Below are 13,548 nucleotides of genomic sequence, written 5' to 3'. Positions count from 1 at the left end.
CCTTTAAATATTTACATACCAAAGTAGAATGCAATTTCCACAATGAATCATACACTATAGAAAGAAGCCATTCAGCCCATAGTATCTGTGCTGGATGTACATCATAAACTCATGGCCTATCTGCAGTTTGATAACACCTATCTGATAAGGTAATAGTTTTCTGGTTAGGGCAAAGACTGGGATTATACACTTATAAGCATAAGTTTGCATGTAGTGCACAGAATTAGTGGAATGAAATAACAAAGCATAGCATAGGGAACTCGTGTTATTATTCATTTGTTATTATTACTTGACGTAAACTTTCTACTTTAGTAATGAGTGGGTGTTCGGATAAGTGGGGTATGGATGCTAGGGCAGTTGCTTGCTCCTCCTGCAGAATGTGGCAGTTGGGAGACGTGGCACACATCTCCGCTGGCTACATCTGCGGGAAGTGCACCCAGCTACAGCTCCTTGAAAACCGTGTTAGGGAAATGGAGCTGGAGCTGGATGAACTACGGATCATTCGGGAGGCAGAGGGAGTAATTGAGAGGAGTTACCGGGAGTTGGTCACTCCTAAGGCTCAGGACAAGGATAGATGGGTTACAGTTAGGGGGAGGAAAGGGGACAGACAGACAGTGCAGAGATCCCCTGTGGGCATTCCCCTCAGCAATAAGTATACCGTTTTGGATACTGCTGGGGGTGATGACCTACCAGAGGAAAGCCATAGTAGTCAGTTCTCTGGCACTAAGCCTGACACTGTGGCAAAGAAGGGAAGGGGGCAGAATAGAAAAGTACCCGTGGTAGGGGACTCGATAGTTAGGGGAATTGACAGGAGATTTTGTGGTCAGGATCGGGATTCCCGGAAGGTATGTTGCCTCCCTGGTGCCAGGGTCCGGGACGTCTCCAATCAGGTGTATAAGGTTCTAAAAGGGGAGGGCGAACAGCCAGAAATCGTGTTACATATTGGCACAAATGATATAGCCAGAAATAGGATTGAGGATATAAAAAGTGATTTCAGGGAGTTAGGATGGAAGCTGCAGAGCAGGACGAACAGAGTAGTGTTCTCTGGTTTACTACCAGTGCTACGAGATAGCGAGGCGAGGAACAGGGAGCGGGCGCAGCTGAACACATGGCTACGCAGCTGGTGTAGGAGGGAGGGCTTCAGATATGTAGATAATTGGGATGCCTTCTGGGGAAGGTGGGACCTGTACAAGAAGGACGGGTTGCATCTGAACTGGAAGGGGACCAATGTCCTGGGTGGAAGGTTTGCTCGAGTAGTTCGAGAAGGTTTAAACTAGTATGGCAGGGGGGTGGGAACCTGAGCTGTATACCGGAGGTGAGAGTTGATGCAGGTGAGGCAGTAGCAAGAGGTAGACCAGCTAGTGGGAAGGATTTTCCTGGGAAGGAGCCAAGGGATCGGTTAAAGTGTGTTTGCTTTAATGCAAGGCGTATCAGGAATAAAAGTGATGAACTTAGAGCATGGATCAGTACCTGGTGCTATGATGTTGTGGACATAACAGAAACCATGGGTTTCTCATGGGCAGGAATGGTTGCTGGATGTTCCAGGGTTTAGAACATTTAAAAAGAATAGGGAGTGGGGATAAAGAGGAGGGGGTGTAGCACTACTAATCAGAGAGAGTATCACAGCTACAGAAGCTTCCATTGTCGAGGAAGATCTGCCTACTGAGTCAGTATGGGTGGAAATTAGGAACAGCAAGGGAGTAGTCACCTCGTTAGGGGTTTACTACAGGCCCCCCAATAGCAGCAGGGAGATTGAAGAAAGCATAGGTCGACAGATTTTGGAAAAGTGTGGTCGCAGTAGGGTTGTTGTAATGGGTGACTTTAACTTTCCTAATATTGATTGGAACCTGCTTCGAGCAGAAGATTTGAATGGAGCTGTTTTTGTAAGGTGTGTTCAGGAGGGTTTCCCAACGCAGTACGTTGACAGGCCGACGAGGGGAGAGGCCATTCTAGACTTGGTGCTCGGAAACGAGCCGGGGCAGGTATCAGATCTTGTGGTGGGAGAGCATTTTGGTGATAGTGACTATAACTGCCTCACATTCTACATAGCTATGGAGAAGGAGAGGATTAGGCAAAATGGGAGGATATTTAATTGGAGAAGAGGAAACTATGACGCGATTAGACATGAGTTAGGAAGCATGGACCGGGAGCAATTGTTCCATGGTAAGGGAACTATAGACATGTGGAGACTGTTTAAGGAACAGTTGTTGCGAGTGATGAGAAAATATGTCCCTCTGAGACAGGCAAGAAGGGGTAAGATAAAGGAACCTTGGATGACGAGAGTGGTGGAGCTTCTTGTGAAAAGGAAGAAGGCAGCTTACATAAGGTGGAGGAAGCTAGGGTCAAATTCAGCTAGAGAGGATTACTCGCAGGCAAGGAAGGAGCTCAAAAAAGGTCTGAGGAGAGCCAGGAGGGGGCACGAGAAAGGCGTGGCAGAAGGAATCAGGGAAAACACAAAGGCATTTTACACTTATGTGAGGAATAAGAGAATGGTCAAAGAAAGAATAGGGCCGATCAGGGATAGCATAGGGAACTTGTGTGTGGAGTCTGAGGAGGTAGTGAAAGCCCTTAATGAGTTTTTTGCTTCTGTCTTTACGAAAGAAACGAACTTTGTAGTGAATGAAACCTTTGAAGAGCAGGTGTGCATGCTGGAATGGATAGAGATAGAGGAAGCTGATGTGCTGAAAATTTTGTCAAACATTAAGATTGACAAGTATCCAGGCACGGACCAGATTTGTCCTCGGCTGCTTTGGGAAGCGAGAAATGAAATTGCTTCGCCACTTGCGAAGATCTTTGCATTCTCGCTCTCCACTGGAGTTGTACCTGAGGACTGGAGAGAGGCAAATGTAATTCCTCTCTTCAAGAAAAGAAATAGGGAAATCCCCAGCAATTACAGACCAGTAAGTCTGCAAGGTGTTAGAAAGGGTTCTGAGGGATAGGATTTATGACCATCTGGAGGAGCATGGCTTGATCAAATACAGTCAACACGGCTTTGTGAGGGGTAGGTCATGCCTCACAAACCTTATCGAGTTTTTTGAGGATGTGACTAGAAAAGTTGATGAGGGTCGAGCTGTGGATGTGGTGTATATGGACTTCAGTAAGGCATTTGATAAGGTTCCCCATGGTAGGCTCATTCAGAAGGTCAAGAGGAATGGGATACATGGGAACTTAGCTGCTTGGATACAGAATTGGCTGGCCAACAGAAGACAGCGAGTGGTAGTAGAAGGAAAATATTCTGCCTGGAAGTCAGTGGTGAGTGGGGTTCCACAGGGCTCTGTCCTTGGGACTCTACTGTTTGTAATTTTTATTAATGACTTGGATGAAGGGATTGAAGGATGGGTCAGCAAGTTGGCAGATGACACAAAGTTCGGAGGTGTCGTTGACAGTATAGAGGGCTGTTGTAGGCTGCAGCGGGACATTGACAGGATGCAGAGATGGGCTGAGAGGTGGCAGATGGAGTTCAACCTGGATAAATGCGAGGTGATGCATTTTGGAAGGTCGAATTTGAAAGCTGAGTACAGGATTAAGGATAGGATTCTTGGCAGTGTGGAGGAACAGAGGAATCTTGGTGTGCAGATACATAGATGCCTTAAAATGGCCACCCAAGTGGACAGGGTTGTTAAGAAAGCATATGGTGTTTTGGCTTTCATTAACAGGGGGATTGAGTTTAAGAGTCGTGAGATCTTGTTGCAGCTCTATAAAGTTTTGGTTAGACCGCACTTGGAATACTGCGTCCAGTTCTGGTCGCCGTATTATAGGAAAGATGTGGATGCTTTGGAGAGGGTTCAGAGGAGGTTTACCAGGATGCTGCCTGGACTGGAGGGCTTATCTTATGAAGAGAGGTTGACTGAGCTTGCTCTCTTTTCATTGGAGAAAAGGAGGAGGAGAGGGGACCTAATTGAGGTATACAAGATAATGAGAGGCATAGATAGAGTTGATAGCCAGAGACTATTTTCCAGGGCAGAAATGGCTAGCACGAGGGGTCATAGTTTTAAGCTGGTTGGTGGAAAGTATAGAGGGGATGTCAGAGGCGGGTTCTTTACACAGAGAGTTGTGAGAGCATGGAATGCATTGCCAGCAGCAGTTGTGGAAGCAAGGTCATTGGGGTCATTTAAGAGACTGCTGGACATGCATATGGTCACAGAAATTTGAGGGTGCATACATGAGGATCAATGGTCGGCACAACATTGTGGGCTGAAGGGTCCGTTCTGTGCTGTACTGTTCTATGTTCTATGTTCTATGTTCTAAAGCAGATATGCCACCAATGACTATCCTGCAAGTACCAGTAAATAGATTTGAACATGATACCAGAAACATGGAGATTTGAGTATGAGAATAGAGTATTGAACCTGATGCAAGAATACTTATGATATCCCTGGTAACATAAGAGCCTCCTATAGGCAATTTGATATTGAGGGTCTAACAGGCATTTATAGCAGCTCACTAATATATATATAAATTGTTACATTCATTCACAAGTGTATCTGAGTCTGGCCTGTTATTAAACAATTTGTTTACAACAAAAGCACATTAACATCAACATGTCATGCTTTAAGTGGTCTGCATTGAGATGGAATCTGATACTTTTACATTCTACATCCATGATGGAGCCCACAAGGGAGCAGGCTATTCTGGACTTAGTGCTATGTAATGAGCTAGACTTTATAAAAGACCTTAAAGTAAGGGAAAACTTAGGAGGCAGCGATCATAATATGGTAGAGTTCAGTCTGCAGTTTGAAAGAGAGAAGGCAAAATCGGATATAATGGTGTTACAGTTAAATTAAGGTAATTACAGGGGCATGAGAGAGGAATTGACAAAAATCGACTGGAAGCAGAGCCTAGCGGGGAAGACAGTAGAGCAACAATGGCAGGAGTTTCTGGGTGTAATTGAGGACACAGTACAGAGGTTCATCCCAAAGAAAAGAAAGATTGCCCGGGGTGGGATTAGACAGCGATGGTTGAGAAAGGAAGTCAGGAAATATATTAAAGAAAAAGAGACAGCCTATAAAGTGGCCAAGAGCACTGGGAAATCGCAAGATTGGGAAGGCTACAAAAACAAACAGAGGATAGCAAAGAGAGAAATAAGGAAGGAGAGGATCAAATATGAAGGTAGGCTATCTAGTAATATTAGAAATGATAGTAAAAGTTTCTTTCAATACATAAGAAACAAACGAGAGGCAAAAGTAGATATTAGGCCGCTCCAAATTGATGCTGGAAGGCTAGTGATGGGAGATAAGGAAATAGCTGAAGAACTTAATAAGTACTTTGTGTCAGTCTTCACAGTGGAAGACATGAGTAGTATCCCAACAATTAAGGAGAGTCAGGGGGCCGAGTTGAGTGTGGTAGGCATTACAAAAGAGAAATTGCTAGAAAAGCTAAAAGGTCTAAAAATTGATAAATCTCCTGGCCCCGATGGGCTACATCCTAGAGTTCTGAGGGAGGTGGCTGAGGAAATAGCAGAGGCTTTAGTTATGATCCTTCAAAAGTCACTGGAGTCAGGGAAAGTCCCAGATCATTAGAAAATTGCTGTTGTAACCCCCTTGTTTAAGAAAGGATCAAGGCAAAAGATGTAAAATTGTAGGCCAATTAGCCTAACCTCGGTAGTTGGTAAAATTTTTGAATCCATTGTCAAGGATGAGATTTTTAAATTCCTGTAAGTGCAGGGTCAGATTAGAACAAGTCAGCATGGTTTTAGTAAGGGGAGGTCATGCCTGACAAACCTGTTAGAATTCTTTGAAGAGGTAACAAGTATGTTAGACCAGGGAAACCCAGTAGATGTTATCTATCTTGACTTCCAAAAGGCCTTTGATATGGTGCCTCATGGGACGCTGCTGAGCAAGGTGAGGGCCCATGGTGTTCGAGGTGAGCTACTGGCTTGGATTGAAGATTGGCTGTCTGACAGAAGGCAGAGAGTTGGGATAAAAGGCTCTTTTTCGGAATGGCAACCGGTGACGAGTAGTGTCCCGCAGGGTCCAGTGTTGGGGCCGCAGCTGTTCACCTTGTATATTAATGATCTAGATGAAAGGACCGGGGGCATTCTGGCGAAGTTTGCCGATGATATGAAGATAGGTGGACAGGCAGGTAGAACTGAGGAGGTGGGGAAGCTGCAGAAAGATTTAGACAGTTCAGGAGAGTGGTCCAGGGAAATGGCTGATGAAATTCAATGTGGTAAATGTGAGGTTTTGCACTTTGGAAAAAAAGAATACACGCATGGACTATTTTCTAAATGGTGAGAAAATTCGTAAAGCAGAAGTACAAGGGGATCTGGGAGTGTTGGTCCAGGATTCTCTAAAGGTTAACTTGCAGGTAGAGTCCGTGATTAAGAAAGCGAATGTAATGTTGTTTATCTCAAGAGGGTTGGAATATAAAAGCAGCGGTGTGCTTCTGAGGCTTTATAAAGCTCTAGTTAGGCCCCATTTAGAATACTGTGTCCAATTTTGGGCCCCACACCTCAGGAAGGACATACTAGCACTGGAGCATGTCCAGCGGAGATTCACATGGATGATCCCTGGAATGGTAGGTTTAACGTATGATGAACGGCTAAGGATCTGGGATTGTACTCATTAGAGTTTAGAAGGTTGAGGGGAGATCTAATAGAAACTTACAAGATAATGTATGGCTTAGAAAGGGTGGACGCAAGGAAGTTGTTTCCGTTAGGCGGGGAGACTAGGACCCGTGGGCACAGCCTTAAAATTAGAGGGGGTAAATTTAAAACGGAAATGAAATGACATTTCTTCAGCCAGAGAGTGGTGGGCTTGTGGAATTCATTGCCACGGAGTGCAGTGGAGGCCGGGACGTTGGATGCCTTCAAGGCAGAAATCGACAAATTCTTGATCTCAGAAGGAATCAAGGGCTACGGGGAGAGTGCAGGGAAGTGTAGTTGAAATGCCCATCAGCCATGATTTAAATGGCAGAGTGGACTAGATGGGCCGAATGGCCTTACTTCCACTCCTATGTCTTACGGTCTTATAATCCTTAGGTCACAGTGATGATACCATGAGCATGTCTCTTAAAGGTAGACTGGTAAACTGATATACATAACACAACAGGCTGGGTCTTTTTCATGTTCAAAAGACAAGATTGGGTAATGAGCTCATAGAGATCTTTAAAGATATGTAAGTTTTTGACAGAGCAGATACAGAGAGAATGCTTCAATTTTACAGGGGTTGGGGAGAAGAGTGTGAAGAGCAAATCCAGAAGTTGATTTTTGAGAAGATAATCACCAAGACATCTGGAGTAGGGGTCCAATATAAACTTAGCAGATAACAGTAACAATGGAGAATTTGCTAGCAATGGATGTGTTTGAAGTGAATATTATAGATCAGGCTAGTCCAACAGGTAGCCCATGGGCACTCTTATAACTATCTGAGGGGTCCTTCATGGCTTGTGAAACATTTGTTCAAAATTCCACTTGAGTGTAACTGCAAGATTTTAAAAGGACCCGCTCCTTCAATCAAAGGTCATTTCTCTTCCACGTTTGTTGCTGAGAGACCCACTGCCGTAGAGGAACAGTCTGTGATTGGAAGAGCAGTATAAGGTGAGTGCATTTGCTCATCCTGATGCCTAGAGTCGTGTCAGAAGTGAGGGGCTGAGGCGCTGGAGGTTAGAGAGTGAGTGATAGGGAGAATATTGACAGCCTGCACAGATTGAACTAATGTTCTGCCCAACTTTGAATACGGATCTCACCACAAGTAAGTTAATTAAAATATTCAAAAGCCCTGTTAAGTGTCTTTTACCCATGCTGCTCCAAACAGCTACTAAATGAGATTCTTGCCTCTTGGGTCTGAGGATGACTGGGGAGGGAGAGGAGAAAAGGGATTGTCTTTGGGTGAATAAATGGCGTCTGAAATGATTGATTCTGTGGACAGCTGGGGGAATGACTGAGTAGCTCTCTGGTTAAGAAAATGAGTGAGTGACTGAGTGAGTTACTAGGGGAGTGAGTTAGTAAGCAGCTTGAGGCATGAATGAGTGAATGACTGTCTGCCTGGTGGAATCATTGATTGGTTGAGGTAGTGAATCTGTGAGTGAGTGACCACCTTGGCCAGTGAGTGGATGGTTGGGGGTGAGGAGTGAGTGAGTGAGTGCCGGGGGGAAGACTGCCTGCTTGAGACAAGGATTTAGCAAGCAAGACTGATGGAGACACATGTCTACCTTCACCTCTTCTTCCGTCCATAAGGGGCCATAAGATATTGGAGTGGAATTAGGCCATTCAGCCCATCAAGTCTGCTCTGTCATTTGATCATGGCTGATACATTCTCAACCCCAATTCCCCCATAATCTTTTCTTATCTTACTAATCAAGCATATTTTACTCTCTAACTGTGCTTCTTAACCAAAAAGATAAAAGAAGGTTACATTAGTGAGCCATTAGGCTAGGCATTGTTTTTCAGTCCTACCAATTTAGCAGGGCAGGGTTCAAACCCATCTTCCTGGATGGTTAATCAGATTTGTAGCAATCAACTCCAGTAACATTACTATAACTTCACCACCAGTGCCCCTTTGTTCTGTTGTGTGACACTTTTGTTAATAGTCATTTTTATTAATCATTAATTTATAATATCAATTTGTCGCATTTGAATTCACATTTACTACTGTGGAAAACTTCGTCTTTTTTAAATATATTCACTGGACTTCAGAGTAAGAGGGACAATTAAACATACACCTCTGGTAATTGTGATTTAGAAGCTCTTACTGGCAGTTTGGATAAGAACGCCGCAAGAATGAAGAAAATCTAGAGTTGGATGTGAAAAGATGGGAGAAAGCTTGGATAGAGCATAAATACCAGCTTGAACTTGTTGAGCCTAATGACTGGTCGCTGTGTGGTGAATCTAATGTAAGATGTTGTAGAGGTAGAAAGTATATGTGTGAGTCTCGACTTCCAAGGGTGTATTACTTTGGCTCCATCAGAGTCAAAGAGGTCACAGTGCAGATGAAGGCCCTTCGGCCCATCAATTCTGTGCCAGTCAGAAACAAGCATCTAACGAGGACAGCCTGGTGGCTCAGTGGTTAGCACTGCTGCCTCATAGCACCAGGGGCCTGGGTTTGATACCACTCTCGCGCAACTGTCTGTGTGGAGTTTGCACCTTTCCCCCGTTATTGTGAGAGTTTCCTTCAGGCGCTCCGGTTTCCTCCTACAGTCCAAAGATGTGCAGGGTAGGTGGATTGGCCATGCTAAATGTGCCTGTAGGGATGTGCAGGCCAGGTGGGTTGGCCACATGAAATGCAGGGTTACAGAGAAAGAGCACAGGGGTGGAATGTTCTTTGGAAGGTCAGTGTAGACTTGATGGGCTGAATGGCCCACTTCCACACTGTAGCGATCTTGTGATCTATTCTAATCCCACGATCCAACTCTTGGCCTGTAGCCTTGGCATTGCAAGTGCTATTACGAGAGTTTCAGCCTTTAACCACCCGAGAGGCTGTGAGTTTCAGACTCTCACAACCCTCTGGGTTGAAAGGTTTTCTAATAAACCATCTTGCTCTCCATTAGTGCTTGTGGAAGCTATCGGTCAGATATGCAGCATGTGAGTTTTATACCTTTACTCACAGGTGACACACAGCAATAACCCAGGACAAAAACAAGGAAGAACTACAATCATTTCCATTGATAATGATTAGCAGACAAGTCTTTTGTATTGGGTGATTAAATGGACAGATATTTGCATGGTTTTCATTTTTGTAGTTAGAAATGAGACAGCAGGTGCCAAAAAAAATTAGAATTGATTTTTGTGTTATACATATTTTATGTAGTGTCTGCCAGACCGGAATACTTGCTTTTTCAATGTTTCTGCAAGTTTCCAATGCACCAAAATGTATGGAAAGTTGAGATAACAAAGTGTGGAGCTGGATGATCGCAGCAGGCCAAGCAGCATCTTAGGGGCACAAAAGCTGATGTTTCAGGCCTAGACCCTTCATCTGAAAAGGGGAAAGGGTTCGGAAATAAATAAGGAGAGACGGGGAGGCGGATCGAAGATGGATAGAGGAGAAGATAGGTGGAGAGAAGACAGACAAGTTAAAGGGGCAGGGTTGGAGCCCGTAGACGTGAGTTTAGGTGGGGAGGTGGGGGAGGGAGGTAGGTAGGGGATCGGTCAGTCCGGGGAGGATGGACAGGTCGAGGGGGCAGGATGAGGTTCGTAGGTAGGAAATGGAGGTGCGGCTTGAAGTGGGAGGAGGGGATAGGAGAGAGGAAGAACTGGTTAGGGAGGCGGGGACGAGCTGGGCTGGTTTTGGGATGCAGTGGCGGGAGGGGGGGAGGGGAGATTTTGAAGCTTGCGAAATTCACATTGATGCCATTGGGCTGCAGGGTTCCCAAGCAGAATATGAGTTGCTGTTCCTGCAACCTTCGAGTGGTGTCATTGTGGCACTGCAGGAGGCCCAGGATGGACATGTCGTCTGCAGAATGGGAGGGGGAGTTGAAATGGTTCGCGACTGGGAGGTGCAGTTGTTTATTGTGAACCAAGTATAGGTGTTCTGCGAAGCGGTCCCCAAGCCTCTGCTTGGTTTCCCCAACGTAGAGGAAGCCACACTGGGTACAGCGGATGCAGTATACCACTTTGGCAGATGTGCAGGTGAACATCTGCTTGATGTGGAAAGTCTTCTTGGGACCTGGCATGGCAGTGAGAGAGGAGGCGTGGGGGCAAGTGTAGCACTTCCTGCGGTTGCAGGGGTAAGTGCCGGGTGTGGTGGGGTTGGAGGGGAGTGTGGAGTTTCTGCAAAGCAGTCCCTAAGCCTCCGCTTGGTTTCCTCATGCTCAAGACTAACTTTGAACAATACAAAAACGTCACATTATAATAACTGATGCAGCACTATGGAGTGTCAACTACATCACTACTAAAAATATTAGTGCTATCTAGCTGACCTGCAAAAGGTTATTCAATTATCACTTGAAAAGGCCAAAACAAAGTTAGGTGCTCCAGAGAATGTTTGGGGAGTGAGGGAGAAACATGAAGGATATTGTGCTATCCAGCACAGTCTACAAAAATTTAATTGGACCTACTCACACATAGTCTCACATCTCTGTAAAAATTGGGGGAATTACAACTAAAAGAGCACATGCTCGCACATATCCTGCTGGAGTTCTCAACATGCACTTGTTTCAGACATAAATTTAAATGCTAACTTTACAATCACCTCAATCATCTGAGAGCCCAGTCTGCTTTTGTCAAGCTCACTCACCAGACACGGAGAAGTGTATCACTTTAGCCTCACCAGCCCTCCCCTGTATAATACCTAAATGAATCTTCATACATCTGTATACATTACCCTTGCCAATGGGAAGGTGCATTTCCCTGCTTTGAGAAGCATGACCATCTCCACAGCAAATATGATCATAAAACACCTGCAAGAGATGTGCTAATCTGATACACAATATGTGAGTTTTATACTTTTATCCACATCTGACATACAGCAATGCTGTTTGAAACTAAGGTACTGTCGGGCAATCTGGGATCCTTTCTAAGTTAGTAGTTAGTTATTTCTGGTGATACCTCAATTTCCCTATAAAGGCAAAGCTGCCTAGCGCAAGCAGGACACCAGATGAGATAAACTCCCATCTTTTCCAAACATCTCAACAGCAGGTGACTCCTGAATGAACACCAGCTTTTTCATCAGCTCCTGGTTCCTCATTCTACAACAGCATTCAATAAGCCTATTCTGTACCCCATCAAATATATAATATGTAAGTGGCTTTAATTCATTTAACATGTATCAGTTTTCAATAAAACAAAAACAGCCAGTTTATAGAAATAATCTGTTTATTGTGAATTGCCATGTTCATAATACATTGTTTTAAACATTGTAATGGAAAATGCAGTTGCCTCAAACTCTTTAACTATTTGTGGTGTTCACAAAATGGCAGAAAGCAGGCAATTTAAGATAAAAGTTGCATAGTTTTACTTCCAGACAATAACTGAGTGCATTTGCATTTCATGTTATACGTAAACCGAAAAGAAGTACAAAATGGTTAATGTTTTGAAGCAAAGCTGTCGTAGCACATCTTTGGGTCAATTTCTCCACCTTTATTTAACTTCACGCAGAGATGACAAACATACACAAGAAGTGATAAAAAGCCTCTTTTCCTATTCAGACTCAAAATTAAACTATGTTGAAGAAACATCTATTAAAACTTTCAATTTCTTTCAACAAATCAGGACTTTGAATTCTTGTGTATTCGCCATGTATGCAGGTTAAGATATGAATAAAAGTGTGATACATCTAAAGTTATGTGGTACAGCTCCTGTGACATGCATAGTGGAAGTTCAGTGTTTCAGAGAACTCATAACCCCTTTTAAATCTCCTAATACCACATCTATTCATTGTCCTATTTCATCGCAGACACACACATCAACACATACACTCATTCACTCACTTGTTAAAATATATTGAGTTTTTCTTAATATAATTTTGAGGCAGATTCAGTTTTTTTTGTCTCTTGAGTACTCACTTTGAACATCTAAGGCCAGTTATGTTGGAAATAACTTTTGTGAGAAGTGTGAATTTTTCTTAAAAAAAACTGTGCTGTAGGCTGCTATCTGGTTTATTACTGAATAAATGATCCAGCATTTCAAGCTAATTAAAAGCATTCTATCTTTAATTAAACTACAAAGCTAGAAGATGTGAATGTTATTTGTGATAAACCACTATTGCTCCATTTTCTCCATTCGGAACAAAATGAAACAATCAATAATCAGTACCAATATTACAAATCAAATCTTAAACCCATTTAAACATATTTAACAAAAATGTAAAAAACGTGACATCAGGCAGAACATTTTAAAGTGAGTAGAAAGTCTAATTCAAAATCTCATTGGTTTTACTCATTTAACTTATCAATGAATTCATGATCAGAATGTTCAATTTTCTAGATTTAATTTTATTCTAAAGTAGATGTTGTATCAATACTCTAAATTTTCAAATTAACAGCACATTTCTCTTTCAAAATAAGGGTTTCAATGATCTGTACAAAGGTGTTATACCTGTGAAGATCAATTGCTAATGTGTGGATTTGTAATACAGTGCTAATACACATGGCTTTGACTGGGATAATGTGAACCAATTCCTTAATAAAATAATATATAAATATTTTAAAAAAGCTCATCTAGGCATCTCAGAACCATTTGGACAGAATTCTGTGCTGATTTCTTTAGGGTTCATTTTCATAATGTGCCATCCCTGGTGAAGAAAGGAAGATAAATCAAATGTAGATGTGTGAAGACATTGAATAAACAAAATAACATTACAGTGATAATGGGAACTGCAGATGTTGGAGAATCCAAGATAATAAAGTGTGAAGCTGGATGAACACAGCAGGCCCAGCAGCATCTCAGGAGCACAAAAGCTGACGTTTCGGGCCGAGACCCTTCATCAGAGAGGGGGATGGGGTGAGGGTTCTGGAATAAATAGGGAGGGAGGGGGAGGCGGACCGAAGATGGAGAGAAAAGAAGGTAGGTGGAGAGTAGAGTTTAGGTGGGGAGGTAGGGAGGGGATAGGTCAGTCCAAGGAAGGCGGACAGGTCAAGGAGGTGGGATGAGGTTAGTAGGTAGGAAATGGAGGT

General features: G+C 43.4%; 1 protein-coding gene across 5 annotated transcripts in view; it reads right to left on the bottom strand.

Annotated features, from left to right (window-relative positions):
- Nucleotides 1-11,731: 11,731 nt before the first annotated feature.
- The window catches only part of LOC125463330 (non-muscle caldesmon-like), a 194,853-nt gene continuing 193,036 nt past the window's right edge, over nt 11,732-13,548 (bottom strand). For all 5 annotated transcript variants that reach the window (XM_048554514.2, XM_048554513.2, XM_048554516.2 and 2 more), the window contains one exon: nt 11,732-13,166. In XM_048554514.2, the coding sequence (XP_048410471.1) occupies nt 13,138-13,166 (29 nt within the window). In that variant the 3' untranslated portion in view covers nt 11,732-13,137. The remainder of the gene's footprint in view (nt 13,167-13,548) is intronic.

The sequence above is a fragment of the Stegostoma tigrinum genome, chromosome 25, assembly GCF_030684315.1.
Source record: "Stegostoma tigrinum isolate sSteTig4 chromosome 25, sSteTig4.hap1, whole genome shotgun sequence".
In the NCBI taxonomy this organism is placed as follows: domain Eukaryota; kingdom Metazoa; phylum Chordata; class Chondrichthyes; order Orectolobiformes; family Stegostomatidae; genus Stegostoma; species Stegostoma tigrinum.
Note: the sequence above shows the minus strand (reverse complement) of the source record. Positions and strands in the feature narration are given on the sequence as shown.